The 18906-nt window shown below is 47.2% G+C and overlaps 1 protein-coding gene across 4 annotated transcripts in view; it reads right to left on the bottom strand.

Annotated features, from left to right (window-relative positions):
- TMC7 (transmembrane channel like 7) overlaps positions 1-18906 on the bottom strand; it is a 52308-nt gene extending 33402 nt beyond the window's left edge. For all 4 annotated transcript variants that reach the window (XM_032836195.1, XM_032836197.1, XM_032836196.1 and 1 more), the window contains exons 1-3: positions 18804-18906; positions 3054-3297; positions 1806-1954 (exon numbers count right to left, since the gene is read on the bottom strand). In XM_032836195.1, the coding sequence (XP_032692086.1) occupies positions 1806-1954; positions 3054-3297; positions 18804-18870 (460 nt within the window). In that variant the 5' untranslated portion in view covers positions 18871-18906. The remainder of the gene's footprint in view (positions 1-1805; positions 1955-3053; positions 3298-18803) is intronic.

The following is an 18906-nucleotide window of genomic DNA, read 5'->3' as shown; positions in this document are numbered from 1 at the left end:
AATTTTATATTTTGGCACAACTTCCAGTTTTTGTTTTTTGTTTTTTTTAACTTCCAGTTTTTGTATACTTGCTATGGACTGAATTTTATCTCACCGCCCCGCAACCCCCACCCCTTCACCCTATGGTGAAGCCCTAACCCCTAATGTGATGATATTTCAAGGTGGGGCCTTTGGGAGGTGATCAGCTTTAGATGAGGTTGTAAGAGTGGGTCTCTAAGATGGGATTTAGTGGCCTTACAAGAGGCATCAGAACTTTCTCATTCTTTCTCCAGGAGCACACAAAGATGAAGTCATGTAACGGTCATGTAAAGACACGGAGAGAAGGCAGCCTGGTCTTGAACTTCCAGTCTCCAGACTGTAAGAAAATACATTTTGGGGCACCTGGGTGGCTCGGTCAGTTAACTGTCTGCCTTCAGCTCAGGTCATGATCCCAAGCTCTGCATGGGGTGAGGGGCAATCAGCAGGGAGTTTGCTTCTTCCTTTCCCTCTCGTCCTCGCCTTCTGCCACTCATGTTAAAATCTTAAAAAAAAAAAAAAAAAGAAATTTCTGTTGTTGAGGTCACCCTGTCTATGGTATTTTGTTACAGCAGCCAGAGCTGACTGACCATACTGCAACCCAATCCTTACCCATGTGGAAAAGTAGGGATCTTCAATATTTTTAGGGCCATGGGCACTTTCAGCAGTCTGGCAAAGCCTAACGAACCTCATCTCAGAATAACATTTTAAATGCACCAAATATTATATGTTAACAAACTAGAATTTAAATTTAAAATTGGGAAAAAAAAATTGGAGTGTCTGGGTGGCTCAGTGGGTTAAAGCCTCTGCCTTTGGCTCAGGTCATGATCCCAGGGTCCTGGGATTGAGCCTAGCTTCATCGGCTCTCTGCTCAGCGGGGACTCTGCTTCCTCCTCTTTCTCTGTCTGCCTCTCTGCCTACTTGTGATTTCTGTCTGTCAAATAAATAAAAAATCTTTTTAAAAAATTGGAAAAAATAAATGGAATCGTATATTTTGCAAATATATGGACAAATAAAATAAATATAACAAATAAAATATAAAATAAAATGAAATGAAATAATAAATGCACCAGGGGGTGCCTGGGTGGCTCAGTCGTTAGGCATCTGCCTTCAGCTCAGGTCATGATCCCAGGACCCTGGGATCAAACCTCGCATTGGGCTCCCTGCTCTGTGGTGGGCCTGCTTCTCCCCCCTCCCACTCCTCGTGCTTATGTTCCCTCTCTTCCTGTCTCTCTCTCTCTCTCTGTCAAATAAATAAATAAAATCTTTAAAAAATAAAATAAAATAGTAAATGCACCAAATATAGGGGCACCTGGCTGGCTCAGTCAGTAGAACATGGGACTCTTGATCTCAGGGTTGTAAGATTGAACCCCATGTTGGGTGTAGAGATTACTTAAAAAAAAATAAAATCTTAAAAATAAATACAAATGGGCATACAGTTATAATACTAAAAACCAAACTTGTGCTAGAATAATACATGAGCATCTTCATTAGCACATTAAATAATTAGACCTAGTGGCTGATCTTGCAGATTCACTGCTGCAATTCCAAAGTAGTGATGAGCAGGAGTGATATTCTAAGATAATACAACCAGAAGGGAAAGGAAAATATCTGATTTTCCTGGGGATGAAAACACAGGTTCTGCTAATCCTGACAGGTGCCATTGCTCCCATTCATTGTGGAAGGAAGTGCCAAATTTCATCTAGAGGTTAGAGAAAATGTAGTTGTACTTTCCCCCCAGGCACAGAGGCCTCCTGCAGAGGAGCACGTGCAGAGAGGGGGTTTGGTACCTTCTATGCTGCGAATGTCCTCCCGCCACAGCTCCAGGTGGGTGGTCATCTCACGAGCCTTCCCTATGAACCTCTTCCAAGACTTGCTGCTGTACCGTTTCCACTGGTCCCACTCAGATAAATACTTCATTTGGGTCTCCTGAATGTTCCTGCATTAAAAAACAATATGACAGGGGCGCCTGGGTTGGCTCAGTGGGTGAAAGCCTCTGCCTTCAGCTCAGGTCATGATCCCAGGGTCCTGGGATCGAGCCCTGCGTCCGGCTCTCTGCTCGGCAGGGAGCCTGCTTCCCTTCCTCTCTCTCTGCCTGCTTCTCTGCCTACTTGTGATCTCTGTCTGTCAAATAAATAAATAAAATCTTTAAAAAAATTTTAGGAAAAAAAAAAAAACCAACACGACAATGATCGGTAAAGCGTCCTTAAGCCTTGGCATCAAATAAAACCTCAGCCGAGAGGATGCGGAAAACCTAGAGCCTTCCTACACTGCTGGTGGAAATGTATAATGGTGAGCCCCTAGGGAAAAGAGCCTGGATATTCCTCAACACGTTAAACACAGAATTACTACTATGACCCAACGATTCCACTCCTAAGCAGATACCCCCAAAGAACTGAAAACAAGGGGATCCCAAACAAAAACTTGCACATTGCAGCACTATTCACAATAGCCAAAAGGTGGAAACAACCCAAATGCCCACCAACAGATGAATGGACAAAAAAAACGAGGCATATCCATCCATACCATGAAGTGCCGTTCAACGGTAAAAAGGAATGACATACGGATACATGCCATAGCTTGGCTGAGTCTTGAAAACATTATGCTAAGTGAAAGAAGCCAGGTAAAAAAGGTCATATATTGTATGATTCCATTTACCTGAAATGTCCAGAATGGCAAACCTACAGACAAAGAGTAGATCAGGGGTTAGGGGGGGTGAGGGGAGGGGAAACAGGGAGGGATTACAGATAACAACGAGGCTCTACAGAGCTGCAGAGCCACAAGCTGGAAAGAGCCTGGGTCCCTGAATGACTACAAAGTGCCCCCTTGATCTGAAGCCAGGATTGATGTGAACAAGAAACAAACTTCTAATATGTTGAGCTACTACATGTTTGGGTAACTTTGTCGCTGCAGCTTGGCTGACCCTGAGTCATACATTTCTAATTACGTGAACTCTTCAGGAAATGTATTCCATGCATAAAGCACACCTCTGCCCAAAAACATACATCAGATGGCTTCTAGATGGCCACCGAACAAACCTTAGCCTCCGCTTCTCAGAGATGTTCAGTGCATACTTCCGAATCGACTGGCTATTGAGGTTTTCAGTGATTCCTCCCTCCAGCTGAGAGCTGTAAGAGTCTGTTGGCTTCAGCAAAGTGCCACTTTGCTTGTCTCGGGAAAGAATGGTTGTCCTCCTGCGTGCAATGGACCGATAGCTTGGCAATTCTTGAAGGAAATTAACAGGTGGAGAAGAAAAGCCACTGGAGTCCACAGAGAGGTTCTCTGGGCAAGAAGAAAAAGAGAACCATCATTGACCACAGTGAGCTTGGGAGCCAACTAAAAAAAGAAAACTTTGCATACCTAAATCATGCAGATGGTCACCTTGCACCACTGACAAAAGCATTTGTACCTTCATTATTCTATTTACCAGGATGGTGATCAGGACAATACCATCGTCTGCAAACAGTTCACTTTCAGCAGCTGCGTATGCAAATATGCTTTAGGTGACATAATATCTGAGTTCTAGTGTTTGGATGCAGTCCCTAGCTAGATGTGTGACCTTGGGCAGTTATCTGAACTTATCTACATTTGTCAGATGGGACCAGTCCTATTTGCCCCAACTATCTTTCCAAAGTATAGGCTATAATGATTTGTAGAACTCTGAAATAAAGCATTACGCAAATGCATAGTGATACCATAAACAGCAACAATAATAATAGTATTGACAGAGCACTTCCTGGGCACCAGGCACTGTGTTAGGAGCTTCACATGCACTCATGGATCTGGGCTGGCTGTGGGATCTGCTCAGACCAACAGAATGCAGCAGAAGTGATGCTGGCCAGTTCTAAGCCTTGCCAGCTTCTCTGCTCTCTGGATCCCAGCTGCTGCCATGTGAACAAGCCCAAGCTGACCTGCTAAAGGTTAAAACCACTGGAGCAGGGACGATCACCCCAGCTGAGACCATCCCAGGCCGGCCTGCAGCCAGCTGTCACTCAGCTGACCACAGAGGCTCACACATACTGAGGTAGGTACAATTATCAATCCCATTTTACAGATGAGAAAGTTGATGGGTTGCCCAACCCCATGCCCAGGTCCTCAAAGCTCTGCATGTTCAGACACTTGTCTGTGTCTAGAGGGCTCTCTGCTCCCCAACTACATATTTTTTAAGATCTTTCAGATACTAAGATGGTTTCCTCCTCCCATTTCCTCTTCCTCAGAGCTTTTGCATATGCTGTTCCCACTGTCTGCAATGAACTTACCACACCTATTTATCCTATTAACTCCGACTCACATGTCACTTCCTCAGGGAAACCGCCCCTGCCCTACTGCACTATTACAGGTGCCTTGTTACACATCCCCCCCCCCACACACACACTAAGTCCTTTATAGCATATAACAATTTGTAAATAAATATATAATATTTGCAAATAAATTTGTGACTGTGTGAGTACATCTGTCTCCTCCAGGAGACTGGAAGGAAGTTCTCAGATGGCAGGAACTAGGATGATGTCTTCACCACTGCACCCCAGGACCTAGCATCATCCTTGACTCAGATAGTAATTTAATAAATGCTCATTAGATGGATGGATGGATGGATGGATGGTTGGTTGGATGGATGGTTGGATGGGAAGATGGATGGATGGATGAATGGATGGGTGGGAAGATGGACTGAAGGATGGATGGATGTATGGATGGATGGATGGATGGATGGATGGAAAGTTGGATAGATGAATGGATGGATGGTTTGATGGATGGTTGGATGGATGGGAAGATGGATGGATGAACGGATGGATTGCTAATTTGCTCATACTTAATCTGTGAGTAGGGGCACTGAAAACAAACCAGGTCTGCCTGACTCAGAAATCTGTATTTGTTCTACTACATCAGGCTACTGTTGGAGGCCAAGTTTTGCTGTGGCTTATGCTGTGGTCTAAGAAGGGAGGGCCTTCCACTGAAGCTGAGGGACACCACCTTCAAGATGGGTTTTATGCCTGATCCAATTTTAGTTGTGGAAAGATTACCTTTAATGGAGAAAGGACACAGGGAGCGGAAGTAGGAAACAGCCATAATTACCTAAGCAATTACCTCTATAGGCAGCAAAACTTCTAAGGCTTAATATTAGATGCTAAATTGCTTGGGTTTGAATCCTAGCTCGTTGATCATTAGTGTGTGTGTCTTTGGGAAAGTTACTTAACCTTTGAACTTCAGTTTCCTCATCTCAAATATTCATTCAACAAATGTATCTACCATGTGTCCTATCTGGAGCTAGAGATACTGCTGTGAACAAAGGAAATGCCCTATTCACATGGCACTTACATACTGAGGTGGGGGCTGGGGAAGATTAGACAGTAAAGAGGTGATGAATATTATGTCAGGAGGTGATAAGTGCAAAAACAAAAACAGAGTGGGGTAAGGAGACACGTGATAGTCGGAATGCACCAGTTCTGAGAAGGTGGATCAGGTATGGTCTCTGTACTAAAGTAGCACTTAAGCTGAGGCTGAACAGAGGGCATAAGCTCTGTGGATATTTGGGGAAAGGCATCCCAGGAGAGGGAAACAGCAAGTGCAAAGGCCCTGAGACAGGGTGTGTAAGGTGGGCTTGAGGAAGAGCATGGAGGCCTATGTGGCTGGAGAAGAGTGAATGAACAGGAACTTCATAGGCTCTGTTGTTGTTGACCTCTGATGAGCCACGCCAGCCCCTCCACAGTCCCCTCCCCTTGAATCTGTGTTGGATCTATGACTTGCTTTAGCCAGAGGTCGCAATAGAAATGTTGCTCTGCCAATTCTAGCCTCAAGCCTTAAAAGGGCCTGGAAGTTCCCACTTCTGTGCAGTCGGGACCCCAAAGTGGCCATGTAAGAAGTCTGGCAATGCTGCTGGGACCATCATGTGGAGAGGAAGAGGCCCCAAGTGTCCGAAGAAGAGACCCAAGGAAACAGCGAGAACCATAGTCTCTGGCTCTGACCTCAGTGAGCTGTTGCAGCCTGCCCCCAGCCCTTGGGCCGTCCTCATGGAGCACCACCATGGGCATGAAGAGGCCTTCTGGAAGCTCCAGACCCAACAGACATGACATACAGCAGAGCAAACCATCTCTTCCATGCCCTGCTGATTTCCCAGAGCACAGAATGAGCAGAAAACAATAAAACAGCATAAGCCATCACGTTTGAAGTAGTGTGTTAACAACAACAGGTAGATGGGACAGGGAGCATGGAAAAGCAGAGGTTAGAGAGGTGCCTGGGGCCAGACTGAGTCGGACTCTGTGGGCTGGCTGTGACGCTTGAATGTGGGGGACGGAGGGCTTGGAGCCAAAGCCTGCTGAGAGCTGACCACATTTTCAAGGATCACCCTGGAGGCCGCCGGGCCAAGCACGGGACCCATGGGGTGGGGGTGGGTGGGGGGAGCAGCTTCTGAGCATTAAAGGCAACCACATGGGGAGAAACACTCAGCATAGCCGCGGGCACACAGTGGGCTCCATCAATGTACTTACAGCTAATAGGACGAAGGAGCCCTGGGGAAAGGGAAACCAGCCAAGGCCTCGCTCTCTGAGCAGGAGTCTGACGGTGCAGATTTGTAACGTTGGCCTCTCTGATGAGCATGTTCAGACACAACGGGACAGCTGTCCCACTGCAGATGACACACAGACACGCGCCTGGAGCCCTGCCAGCTGCTGGGTACAAGCGGGTGAGTCTCACTCAACCTCCCACTTCCCTGCTCCCGCGCGCCCAGAGGATGTGATCCACTTCCATTAGTAACAGTGGGCAAACGCAGGGGTGTGGGGAGCACAGGGGCCTGGAGGCTAAAGAGTCCAGGCCCTGGCTAGAGGCCACTCCTTCTGGAGAGCAACAAAGAGCTCTTATTAACGCCAAACAAAGGTCTTTGAATACAGAGCACCACCCAGCAACTGAATATTCAGCAACTGTAGGGTCAGGAACCGAGGGCAGGAGCTGGAGCCTGGGTTGGCTTGTCACCCACTAGCCAGGCCACCCCAGGCGAGACAATGACTTGCCTCAGTCACATGTTTTTTTTCCTCAGGAATGGGGCATATGATATCACAGACCTCATCAGCGTGATCATGACAGTGGCACTGCAAACCACACGAATAATATTAGCTAGGATTTACTAAGCCTGTACCTTGTGCTAGGCTATGGGAGGTACTCAGTATGCTTCAATAGAATCATCCCATTTTGTGGATGAAGAAACTGAGGTTTGGAGAGGTGAAGGGCCTTGCCCACGCACCCAGCTAGGAAGTGTTGGAATGAGCAACCTGTCACAGGTCTGCCAAATGCCAAAGCTGTAGTCCTTAGTGTGACATGATTCAGTGGGCCACAGATTTGAGAGTGCCCTGTGAACATTAAAGATAGAAATTATTTCATGGCTCCTCTCTATACTCCTATTCATATTCCATAACAACAGTCCCTGGTGGAAAACTGTAGTTTCAAAATGGCGGTCATCGAAGGGGAATGACTTATCCTCTTTAGACATTCTTGGGAAGTGCTTCATCTTCAAACAGAGAAAAAAAATCACAAGCCTACCTTTGAACACAGGTGTCACTCTTTCTGTCACGAAGATCCACCTTCCCTCATTTTCACACAGGACCACACATCTGTCAAAGCATGACATCACCTGATTTCCCACGCCCACCTGCAGCGGTAGCCGAGAAGGCTTCACTGGCCCGGCTTTTCAACAGGGAAATTGGGGCCCAGAGAAATGGCGGCTTGCCCAAGGCTTTGCTATCATGACAGACTCCAGTTCTACCTTCTTAGAAAGACAGGCTGCATCATCTCTCAGAGCCCTGCTTTTTTCTCATCCTTCGAGAATAAGAATGTCTCCTTATAGCTACTGTCAGATATTCTCCTGAGTTGGTCCAGCTGAGAGTGTCGTCGGCACAGCCAACGAGGTCCTGTGCTCAGTGTGTGGCAGCCTGTTGGCCATATATATGGGAGGCAGGAGCGTTTTTGAAACATTGGGGGGCCTCCATCTAGGAATGTCTAGAATCTGTTGGCCATTGGAACCGGATTTCAGCAACTAGGAGATTATTATTTAGGTGGGAGGATGACTGGGTAATTGCAGGAGATGTGGGGTCAGGGTGGGCATTAAGTACGTCTTCGGATATCTGGCATCCTTCCAGGGTAAGGAAAAAGTCAGCCTCTCAGACTTAGAGCAGTGTCTTGCTCATGGAGAGCCCTCCATCTGAAGGATGAATGAGTGAATGGGCAGAGGAATGGGCACCTGGAGGGCCTCCTTCAGTCCCAACTTTCTTGGTAGCTCTTTCCATAGGCCGTGAGATCCTACCCATCGGCACGGACACTCCCAGGATGTGGGCACAGGCCAACTGTGACCTAAATGGGACTAAAACCACCACCAGCCTCCCTTGAGTGTCTGCCAAGAACCTAGCCCAACCGTATTTGGTGCTGGGTTCACATCAGGGTTTTTCTTTCCCCTTGCAGAATCACGGAAACTCCCAGCACTAAGGGACCTTCTGGGTCATCTGGTTCAGGCCTCTCGCCAGCTGCTGGGGGGAATGAGTTCTATTGGACAAACTACATGGAGCCCCTCTCTGCAGGAGGCTCTAGAGAGGAGGGTTTTGCAGACTTGCTGCCTGCCTCAGTGAGCTTTCACTTGCTCCTTCTGCCCTATCTCCCGAGTGCCCATCCCACTGCAATCATCCCTAGTCCTTTCCTCCTGCCTGTTTACTTGCACCTTGTCTCTGACCTTCTCCCTCCCCATGCTTAGGACTAGCAACCTTCAGGGGCAGGAAGCCCATCTCTGTCCCGCACTGCTGAGTCCCCAGGGTCTAGCACAGAACCCAACACACAGTGGACGCTCGATAAATACCTGCTGAATGAATGAATGAATGAATGAATCTAGTCCATGGGATACAGGCAATGTTGGCTCACCTATGAGGCAGACCAAAGCATGTGCTTAGCACACCAGCAAAGCAGGGGTACCAGAAAGTGAGAAAAACATTAAGGAATTTAATGTTTTTAATTAAACATTAATTAATGTTAATGTTTAAATAACATTGACATTAATGTTAATTAATGTTAATTAATTAACATTAATTCTTTTCTATATGGATATCATTCTTTTCTATATGGATGATATATATTCTTCTTTTCTATATCATTCTTTTCTATATGGATGATATATATTCTTTTTTCACAATTAAAAAAAAATTTAGAGGAGGAAAAATAAGCTGGCAAAAAATAATGATTGGGATGTTGATGGTATGTTATATCCTTCTATTTAAGGTACTTCACACAAACGAGCCCTACTAGAAGCAAGCTTTGCTGTTATCAAGAAATGATCAAATGGCTTGGGTACATCCATTGTGAGGTTACCAATAAGGCAATGTAGACATTGATTTCAAAACTTTTTGGACTCTTTTCCACTCAGATTCTTTGACATTGTTATTTTGGATGCTAACTGGAGGTAGAGGACCTCAAGTAATTTGTGCTCACAGCTCACCCTAACCCTAAACCAAGGGGTCACAGCTGAAGAGATCTAGTTGAAGCCGCTAGGACATCTCCACCAAGTCGTCCAAGGCCAGAGTTTTATTACTGTCCTCCTCATGGAAAGGCCACACGCCTGCCCATCCATCCATCCATCCATCTATCCACTCGCTCACTCCAAAACATTTACTAGGCAACTGCTAGGTGCCAGCCAAGCATTGTTCTAAGACTGGGACATAGCCTTGAATACATCCCACAAATTCCCTTGCCTTTATGGGACTTACATTCTAGCCAGAGGAGACCAACAGCAATCAAGTTAAGAACAATGTATTTCAGATGCTGAGTGCATGGAGAAAAATAAAGCAGGGATGGGTTTAAGCAAAGCCTACAGGAAGGGAGGGAAAGGGCCACATAGCTATCCAAGGGAAAGAGAAGAGCAAGGGCAAAGGCCCTGAGGCAGGACTGTGCCCGGTCAATTCAAGGAACAAGAGGAAGGCCAGTGTGGCTGAAAGAGAGTCAGCAGAGAGGAGAGTGATGGGGTAAGAGTTGTGGGAAGAAAGAGGCCAGACCACACAGGGTCTGTGGGCCATGGTGAGGAGTCTGGCTTTTAGTCCAGTAAGGTGGGAGCCATGCGGGGTTTTGAGCAGTGGCAGGACATTATCTTACTCAGTTTTAACAAGATCTCTCTGGCTGCCCCCGTGGCTATTTCTGTCATTGAGCTGCACAGCTTGGCATGGCTATATCCCATACCAGGGCATCATATGTCAGGCTGCACTGTCCTTTTGCAATGATGGACATGTTCTGTATCTGCACTGTCCAGTATGCTGACCACCAGCCACACGTGACTACTGAGCAATTGAAATGTGGCTGGTAAGACCAAGGAATTTTTAATTTTATCAGACGTCGTTAAATTTATATTGCATAGCCCCATGTGGCCAGTAGCTACTGGATTGGACAATGTAGAGAGGCCTCGTTCTTTACAGTCCAAAACCTGGTCCTAGAGGGGAGGAGCCAGGGGCCTTGGGAGCCTCCTCCATCTGCCAGACTTCAGAACTAACTGCCAGGCTGGGAGGACCTGTATGAGTCACGCTACCTGGCCCCTAGGTGGGGCCAAGGCTTTATGACCAGATGAGCAAACAGTCTTTATGAGGAGTGACTAACTGGGTAATCAGAGTGACGCTGGGCCCTGGACCCGAATCTCCTGGCTTTCAGGTAGGTGGGGCATCCGGTGGACTATCTGGAGAGCAATCACTGTGATTCTGTCTATCTGGAGAGGAGACAGACAGGACAGAGTTCCTCCAAAGCCTACAACCTGGATTCAAATCTCAGGCCTACTTGTTACCTTATTGACCATTCCATGCCTCAGTTTCCCCACCTATAAAATGGTGATAGGAGTTCCCATCTGAACAGGACCACCCTGAGGATTAGGCGGCTACTATACACTTAGAAAAAGGTCAGCAAACCTTACAATTTCCTTACTATCATCACCCAGGTCTTGCCACAACTACTCATCTCTGCCATTGTTGCAGGAAAGCAGCCATAATCCACAAATGAATGGGAATGATTGTGTTCTAATAAAACTTTATTTATTAAAAATAGGTGGCAGGCTGGATTTGGCCCGTGGGCTGTAGTATGCAGACCCCTGGCTTAGGAGCAGTGCCTGGCATACTGTGCTATATGTCTGGTTATTTACTGAAGAACTCAATGTACAGAACGGTTTCATGTTTGCTATGAGGGATTCTTGCTACAGACCATGCTACTCCTTATGTGGAATGTTTCTCTTCCTGACCAAGACTTTTCCAAAAAAGATTTCCAACGTTCCTGGAAGCAACAACAAAAACAACTAGACTTCACTGAGCATTTACCAGGCACCATGATTATGCCAAACCCTTTATATACTCAGCTTCCATGATCCTCCCATCATGCATGGGTCCTTCTTTTTTTTTTTTTAAGGATTTTATTTATTTATTTGATTGACACAGATCACAAGTAGGCAGAGAGGCAGGCAGAGAGAGAGGAAGGGAAAAGCAGGCTCCCCACTGAGCAGAGAGCCCCAAGTGGGGCTCGATTCCAGGACCCTGGCATCATGACCTGAGCCAAAGGCAGAGGCTTTAACCCACTGAGCCACCCAGGCACCCCTGCATGGGTCCTTCTTGAGTGTGACCTTCATCTTGCAATAAAGAAGTTCAGAGAACTTTGCCCAAGGCCAAGCCAAAGTCTGACACCCCCGGCAATTAGCATGGTACCCAGCACATCGTAAATCAAATAAATATCTCTCAAATGAACACACGGACACATTGGCTCCAGAGTCACAACAGTAATGTCCTTCTATTCCAGCAGCTCATCAGTAACTTCTCAGAGCCTCAGTTTCCAGGGGTGTAAAATGGGCAAATCACACTTGGTGAGTTGCCGTGAATAATTTAAGAAATCTACGTGAGTCCAAAGTCAAAATGCTGACCGGGCCGAATGGATCCTCAGGAACCGGCTCCTGCCTGCTTGACTTCGTCCCCTCTTCTCCTCCTCTAGGCTCCAGGCTGAGCCCTCCTCAAATACACCAAGGTCATGCCCACCTCCACCTACCTCGGCGAGACTTCTCTGATCACCTCAGCTAAGCAGGGCCTCCCCCCCTCTCTAGCTCATCACCCCTTTACTTCCTTCTCAGCAGTTACGGTTAGCTGTTAACTACCCCATTCTCCTCTTTACCTGTTCAGCGAGCGTCTCCCCTGCTTGGCCAGACACTTCCGGAAAGCATGTCTCTGGCCTGTCTCTCTCACTCCTTGGTTCCTCGCCTGGTACTGGGTCAGTCCCCTTCCTCCTCCTCCTCCTCCTCCTGCTGCTGGTGGCGGGGTGGGTGGGTGGGGGGAGCCCCACCAAAGGTCTGGGTGGTCCCACACCCAAACAAAGCTCCTTTAAAAAGCAACCAGACGCAACAAAGCTTACAACACTGAAAAGTCATTTCCCCCTTTTATCCCTGTAAATTCTTCACTTCCTGAAAAACAAAAAAAAAACCAAGCCAAAGAGGGCCTTTGGGCCTAATCTGGCCTGAGTTGCTGGGCAGAGCTCAATCAGCTTCTTCAGACAGAGGGGGAAAAAACAACTCAAGTCAGATGGCTGGCTGGCTTACCAGAGAACCATTGTGGCCTTTCATGCCCTTTCATGGCCTTCCGTGGCCTGTGCAGTCTCTGGCTGTGTCCAGACCTGCAGAAGATCCCTCTCTCCTGGAGCACCTTTAAGGGTGACAAGTAATGTCACCTGACACATGGGCTTAGCAGATAAGGGGAACAAAATAAATACTGCGGGATTAATGGTTAGTGTCTTCCAGTTTAAGACAATGTGTCAGACTAAAACAACCCAAATATATAACTAACAGCGCAACCCCGAAAATATAGGTATACGGCACCTGAAATCATCAAGTTTTACAGTATTAAGGCTAGAGAAGGTCCAAGCAATAATAATATAATAATAACAGCAATAGGACCATTTGAGTGTTCAGCATCTCCCAGGTGTGGTACTCACTCTTCAACGTGCCTATCTCAGTAAATCCTCTCAGGAACCAGGGCGCCTGGGTGGCTCAGTTGCTCAGTGTCTGACTCTAGATTTTGGCTCAGGTCATGATCTCAGGGTCGTGCTATTGGACCTGGGTGTTGGGCTCCATGCTCAGTGGGGAGTCTGTTTGGATCCTCTCCCTCTGCCCCTCCCCCCAGCACTCTCACTAAAATCAATCAATCAATCAATCTTTTAAAAAAATCCTCTCAGGGAGCCTGGGTTAAGCATCTACCTTCAGCTCTGGTCATGATCCCAGGGTCCTGGGATCGAGCCCCACGTAGGGCTGCCTGCTCAGCGGGGAGCCTGCTTCTCCCTCTCCCACTGCCTCTGCTTGTGCTCCTCTCTCACTGTCTCACTCTCTCTGTCAAATAAATAAATAAAATCTTAAAAAAAAAATCCTCTCAGTGACTTCTAGCTGATAGGAATAATCTATTCTCATTTTACAGAGAAGAAAACTGAAGGTCAGAGAGGTAACAGGACTTGCTCAAGGTCACACACCAGATAATCACCCACACTGAGATTTATACCTGGACTGGGCAGATTTCATAAAAATTACTGCCAGATGTCTTCTTTACTTACCTTAACACAAAACAAAAACAAAAAAAAAAACAAACCAGGTCCCAGCCCTCACTCACAGAAGGAGTATAAAGAGGTAGCTTACTTTTATTCCTTTACCTTTCCAAGTGTTCCTGCTCCAAAGGCCCAGACCGAGTCCCACCCTGTGGAAAATAGGGTCAATCCAAACACAGTCACCCTTCCCCAAGTGCTGCCCATGGACAAGGAGAGAGGAGAGGCAAGCAGCTCTGAAGCCTTCACAGAAGTTGCAATCCTGACCGGCCGCCATATGATGACAATCAGCCCATCTTGGTTGAGTCTGTTGGGTTCCCCTAATGAACTATGGGGTAATGGTCACAGCAAACCCCCATATAAGGGTTAAGAGTCCCTGAGTTTAGGGGATCCTGGGTGGCTCAGTGGGTTAAGTCTCTGCCTTCAGCTCAGGTCATGATCTCAGGGTCCTGGGATCGAGTCCCACATCGGGCTCCCTGCTCAGCAGGGAGCCTGCGTCCCCCTCTCTCACTCTGCCTGCCTCTCTGCCTACTTGCGATCTGTCTGTCAGATAAATAAATCTTTAAAAAAAAAAAAGAGTCCCCGAGTTTGGCCAACCCTCAGAAAGTTAAGCACAGAATGACCATAGGATCCAGTGACTCCACTCCTAAGTATATACCCAAGAGAGCTGAAAACAGATGTTCATCAAACACTTGTACATAAGTGCTCACAGCAGCCTTTTTCCTAGTAGTCCGAAGATGGAAATAATCCAAATGTCCATCAACGGATGAACAGACATACAAACAGCGGGATAACCACACAAGGGAATATCATTCAGCCATAAAAACAAATGAAGGACTGCCACATGCTACCACACGGAGGAGCCTCAAAAACTTTCGTTCTGCTAAGTGAAGAAGCCAGTCACAAAAGGTCGCAGTATTGTATGAGCCCATTTATAGGCGATGTCCAGAATGGGGCCATCCATAGAGACAGAATGCAGATTGCTGGTAGCCAGGGGCTGGGTGGAGGGGAAATCTAGGAGTGATCGCTTAATGGGCACAGGGCTCCCTTTGGGGCTGAGGAAAATGTCTAGGAACTGGACAGAGGCAGTGGTTGCACAACACTAATGTACTAAATGTACTAAATGCCACTGAATTGTATACTTTCAAGTGGTTGATTCCGTTACATGAATCATACCTCAGTTTAAAAGTCATTGCGTGCCAGTTGAAGATCATCTAGGATGAAGTATTTACCGAATGGAATATGATAAACATTTGGTAAACGGGAAAAGCCACCAGGAGTCATTACATGCAGTAAACATAGAACATGCCAGGAACCAGGGGGCTCAGGGACCTGGGGGTGGGCAAATGTCTCCTGGGGGGTACCTTAGGTAGGGCGGGGTCTTTGCCTCTCCGAGGAGGAGACATTCAAACTGAGATCAAGCAGAGGAATAGTGACTACAAGACCTGAGGAGGAGAACACTGGAAGGGACCAGTAGCCTGGGGTGAAGGCAAAGCAGCAGGGGTTGGGGAGTGATAGCCAGGGGCCGGCTCAAGAGGCAATCCTCTCTAGAGGCCCTGGGAGAAGGTGGTCTTCCAACTTTTACTCCTGTCAGAACCTTCATTGATAGTGGTGGAAACTGAGGCAAATCACTGTCTGAACTTGGGTCTGCTCCATTCTGAAATCCCTGCTGTTAAAAATGATATAACTCGGGGCACCTGGGTGACTCAGTGGGTTAAAGCCTCTGCCTTTGGCTCAGGTCATGATCCTAGGGTCATAGGATTGAGCCCCTCATTGGGCTCTCTGCTTGTTGGGGAGCCTGCTTCCCCCCCTCTCTGCTTGCCTCTCAGCCTACTTGTGATCTCTGTCTATCAAATAAATAAATAAAATATTTTTTAAAAATGATATAACTCAAGAGAAGCGAGAATACAGCTCAACGGATGCTTGGGCAGGGTGAGCCCTGTGGACCAGGTGGACACAGATCAGGGACACAGAGTCCAGCCTGCGAGAGGGGAGGCAGTCAGGGAAGGCTTCCGGGAGGAAGTGGCACCGGACTGAAAGAGGAGTATGCCTTATAATGGAACAAGGTGATGAATGGCACCCATGGCAGAGGGAACAGGAGGGGCTTTATAGGCTCTAGAAGCATTATTGGATGAAATCATGAAAGGCATCCCACTCAACTAATATTCCCTGAAGGCCTACTATGCACCAAGCACGGTACTAAGCATGGGACATGATGGTAAGACAAACAGGCCCAGCCCTTGTCTTCCTGGGACTCATGATCTAGTGGGGAACAGAGATGTTATCAACAATAGTTAACACTTATATGGTGCTGTGGCAGCCAGTCTCCAGGGTGGCTGCCAGTGATCCTCTCCCCGCAAATACCCTGACATTCACACCTTTCCATGGGTCCTTTCTACACTGAACAGGGCTGATCCATGTGACCAATAAGATGCTGCAGAAATTAAAAAAAAAAAAAACTGCAGAAATAACAGGGTGTGAGGGGCACCTGGGTGGCTCAGTGGTTAAGCATCTGCCTTCAGCTCAGGTCATGATCTTAGCGTCCTGGGATCGAGCCCCACATTGGGCTCCCTGCTTAGCGGGAAGCCTGCTTTCCATCTCCTAGTCCCCCTGCTTATGTTCCCTCTCTCGCTGTGTCTGTCAAATAAATAAATTCTTAAAAAAAAAAAAAAAAGAAAGAAAGAAAGAAAAGAAATAACAGGGTGTGATCTCCAAGCTCTCCAGATGATAAAAGGCATTAGGCTTCTTCCATGCTCTCTCCTGGATCATATGCTCCAGGAAAAGCCATGTCCACAGGGCACTCAAGCAGCCTCTGGGAGGTCGGTACGGAGAGGCTTCCTGCCAACACCCAGTGTCCATTTGCCATTCCTATGAGCAAGTCATCTTTGGAAGGGATCTGTCGGCCCCCGCCAAGCTTTCAGAGGATGGCATCCCGGGCCCTCACCATGAATCCGGCCTCGTAAGAGACCCTGAGCCAGAACCAGATAGGTCATCCCCAAATTCCTGGCTTGGAGAAACTGTGAGCTATCACTATTTTAAGCTTAGAGAAGTTGGGGGATAATTTGTTACACAGTATAGATAATATAAGTACTTACCAAGTTTTTTATGTTAATTAACTCTAATCCTTATACTGACCTCCTGAAGTAGATACCATCATGACTTCCATTTAATACATAAGGAAGGGGTGCCTGGGTGGCTCAGTTGGTTAAGCATCTGCCTTCAGCTTGGGTCATGTTCCCAGGGTCCTGGGATGGAGCCCCGCATCGGGCTCCCCATTTGGCAGGAAGCCTGCTTCTCCCTCCCCCACTCCCCCTGCTTGTGTTCCCTCTCTTGCTGTGTCTCTCTGTGTCAAGTAAAAATCTTTAACACACACACACACACACACACACGGAAAACTGACGCACGAAGCACTTAAGTTCTTTGCAGAAAGGCAAGACGAGGACATGGAAAATGAGGATTTGCATCTGGGAGTCCGGAGTCCAGATTCTCAACCTCTACACCACGGATGCCAATGTGGCTTTGGCTATACTTCATTCATCCACTCATTCATTCAACACATGTCCATCATCTACTATATACCAGACATTGTTCTATATCCTAGGAGAAGAAAACAAAGCCCCTACTTCTCATGGGACCTACATTTGAGAAGGAAAGACAGCTAAGAGACAAGACAAACCAGATGACTTCAGATGGTGGTAAGTGCTTTGAAGACATAAGCAAGGAAACCAGTCAGGGGAAGAGAGATGAGGGCTGAGCACAATGGGAAACCACTGGAAAGTTTTCACTTAAGAAGGGGAACGATATGATCTGTTTCATCATTTAGAAGGATGCATATTTCCCGATCCGTAAACCAGAACCCCTTTGTCTCCTGCCCGGCTCCAACTGTCCTCCCGTGATGCCCATACAGCAGGCCACCATTTACAAAGTACAACAAAGTTACAAACACGGTCCTTTCTGAGCCTCCCAGCCATGCTGGTGGATACAAGGTCATAAAGCATCATTTGTCGGAGGGACAGGAAGACCTTTTAGTCAGAGGGGCCAGTTATGACTCTTCTAAAAAAGATGTCTAGAGAGTCTCCTTTAACACCCAGCAAAGATCCATGATAGATGAATCTCATCGTGTCCCCTGTAGGGAAACCAGGGTCAGCATCTTAAAGGTGATGGATTGTGCTAAAATAAGAGGAAGACAAATGGAAACCAACTAGGAAAATACTTGAATGGCTGCCATTAAAAGGCTGAAGTTGGGCTGATGTCAGCACTATTAACAAGCTAGCAAATAATTAGCATCAAATGGAATTTGACTTCTGTCTTTTGATTCCTGAGCAAGTTCCCAGGGTTTGGATCTCTCTAAGATGTCTTTCTTCTTTTTCTTTTCCTAGATGTGAAGAACAATCCAATCATAAGGGCCCCATGTCCAAATCCACACCCATGGTTTACTGTAAATGCTTGTAACAAAATTTCTATTCTCAAATTGAAATAGAGGAAACGCTGCTTATAAAACTCACAGCAGGGTCTTGTGTTTTGTTAAGGACAAAGGTAAGATGGGAATGCTCTAAGAAGCCTGCCTAGGTGCTGGCAACTTTTCTATTTCAACCGGGTGGCAGTTGTACATGTTTATGTAAAAATCCACAGACTTTAGACGTCACTGTAAGTTTTACTCAGTAAAAAAAGGACAAAGATGATAACACTTGGCTGTCTACCGTTTTTTTGGTGCCTTTCTATGTACTAGGCACTTCACATATTTTTCTCTCAATTGATTCTACTAACATCATGGTCCTATTTTACTGCTGAAGAATCCGAGGCTCAGAGAAGGCAAGCCATTTACCAAAGATACACAGCAATACACAGCCAAGGCGGAATTCGTTTCCAAGTGTGTCTAATGGTAAAGTCTGAAATGTCTGGGAGGCAGTCACCTCGTGCCAAGAATGGTAGGGCTGGCGGGGCTCTCATACTCTTTTCAGTTACCACATAAGAGATCTCTAAAGCAGTAACGGGAAGGCACCACACGGTCAGGACTCCCATTCTGACGCTTCTTTTGGGAAAGGGCACGCGCCCTCGGAATTGGGCGACGACGGGTTGCAGAAGGGAGACCAGGAGGAAGAGAAATGCGCTTTCCCCCAAAGCCAGGAGCGCCCGGCGCCGGCAGGTGGCGAGGGGCTGGGCCCGCGCCAAACTCGCGGCAGCTTGCCCGCCGGCCGCCGGGAGCGCGGTCCCCGCCGTCCTACCTGGGTGGATGAAGTTCTGCCTGCTGCGCCTGCCTGGCGGGAGCGCACTGGCACTGGACTCACTCATGGCTGCGCCCCGCGCCCGGGACAGCCGCCGCAGACC

The sequence above is a fragment of the Lontra canadensis genome, unplaced genomic scaffold, assembly GCF_010015895.1.
Source record: "Lontra canadensis isolate GAN:19392208 unplaced genomic scaffold, GSC_riverotter_1.0 scaffold91, whole genome shotgun sequence".
Taxonomy (NCBI): Eukaryota; Metazoa; Chordata; class Mammalia; order Carnivora; family Mustelidae; genus Lontra; species Lontra canadensis.
Note: the sequence above shows the minus strand (reverse complement) of the source record. Positions and strands in the feature narration are given on the sequence as shown.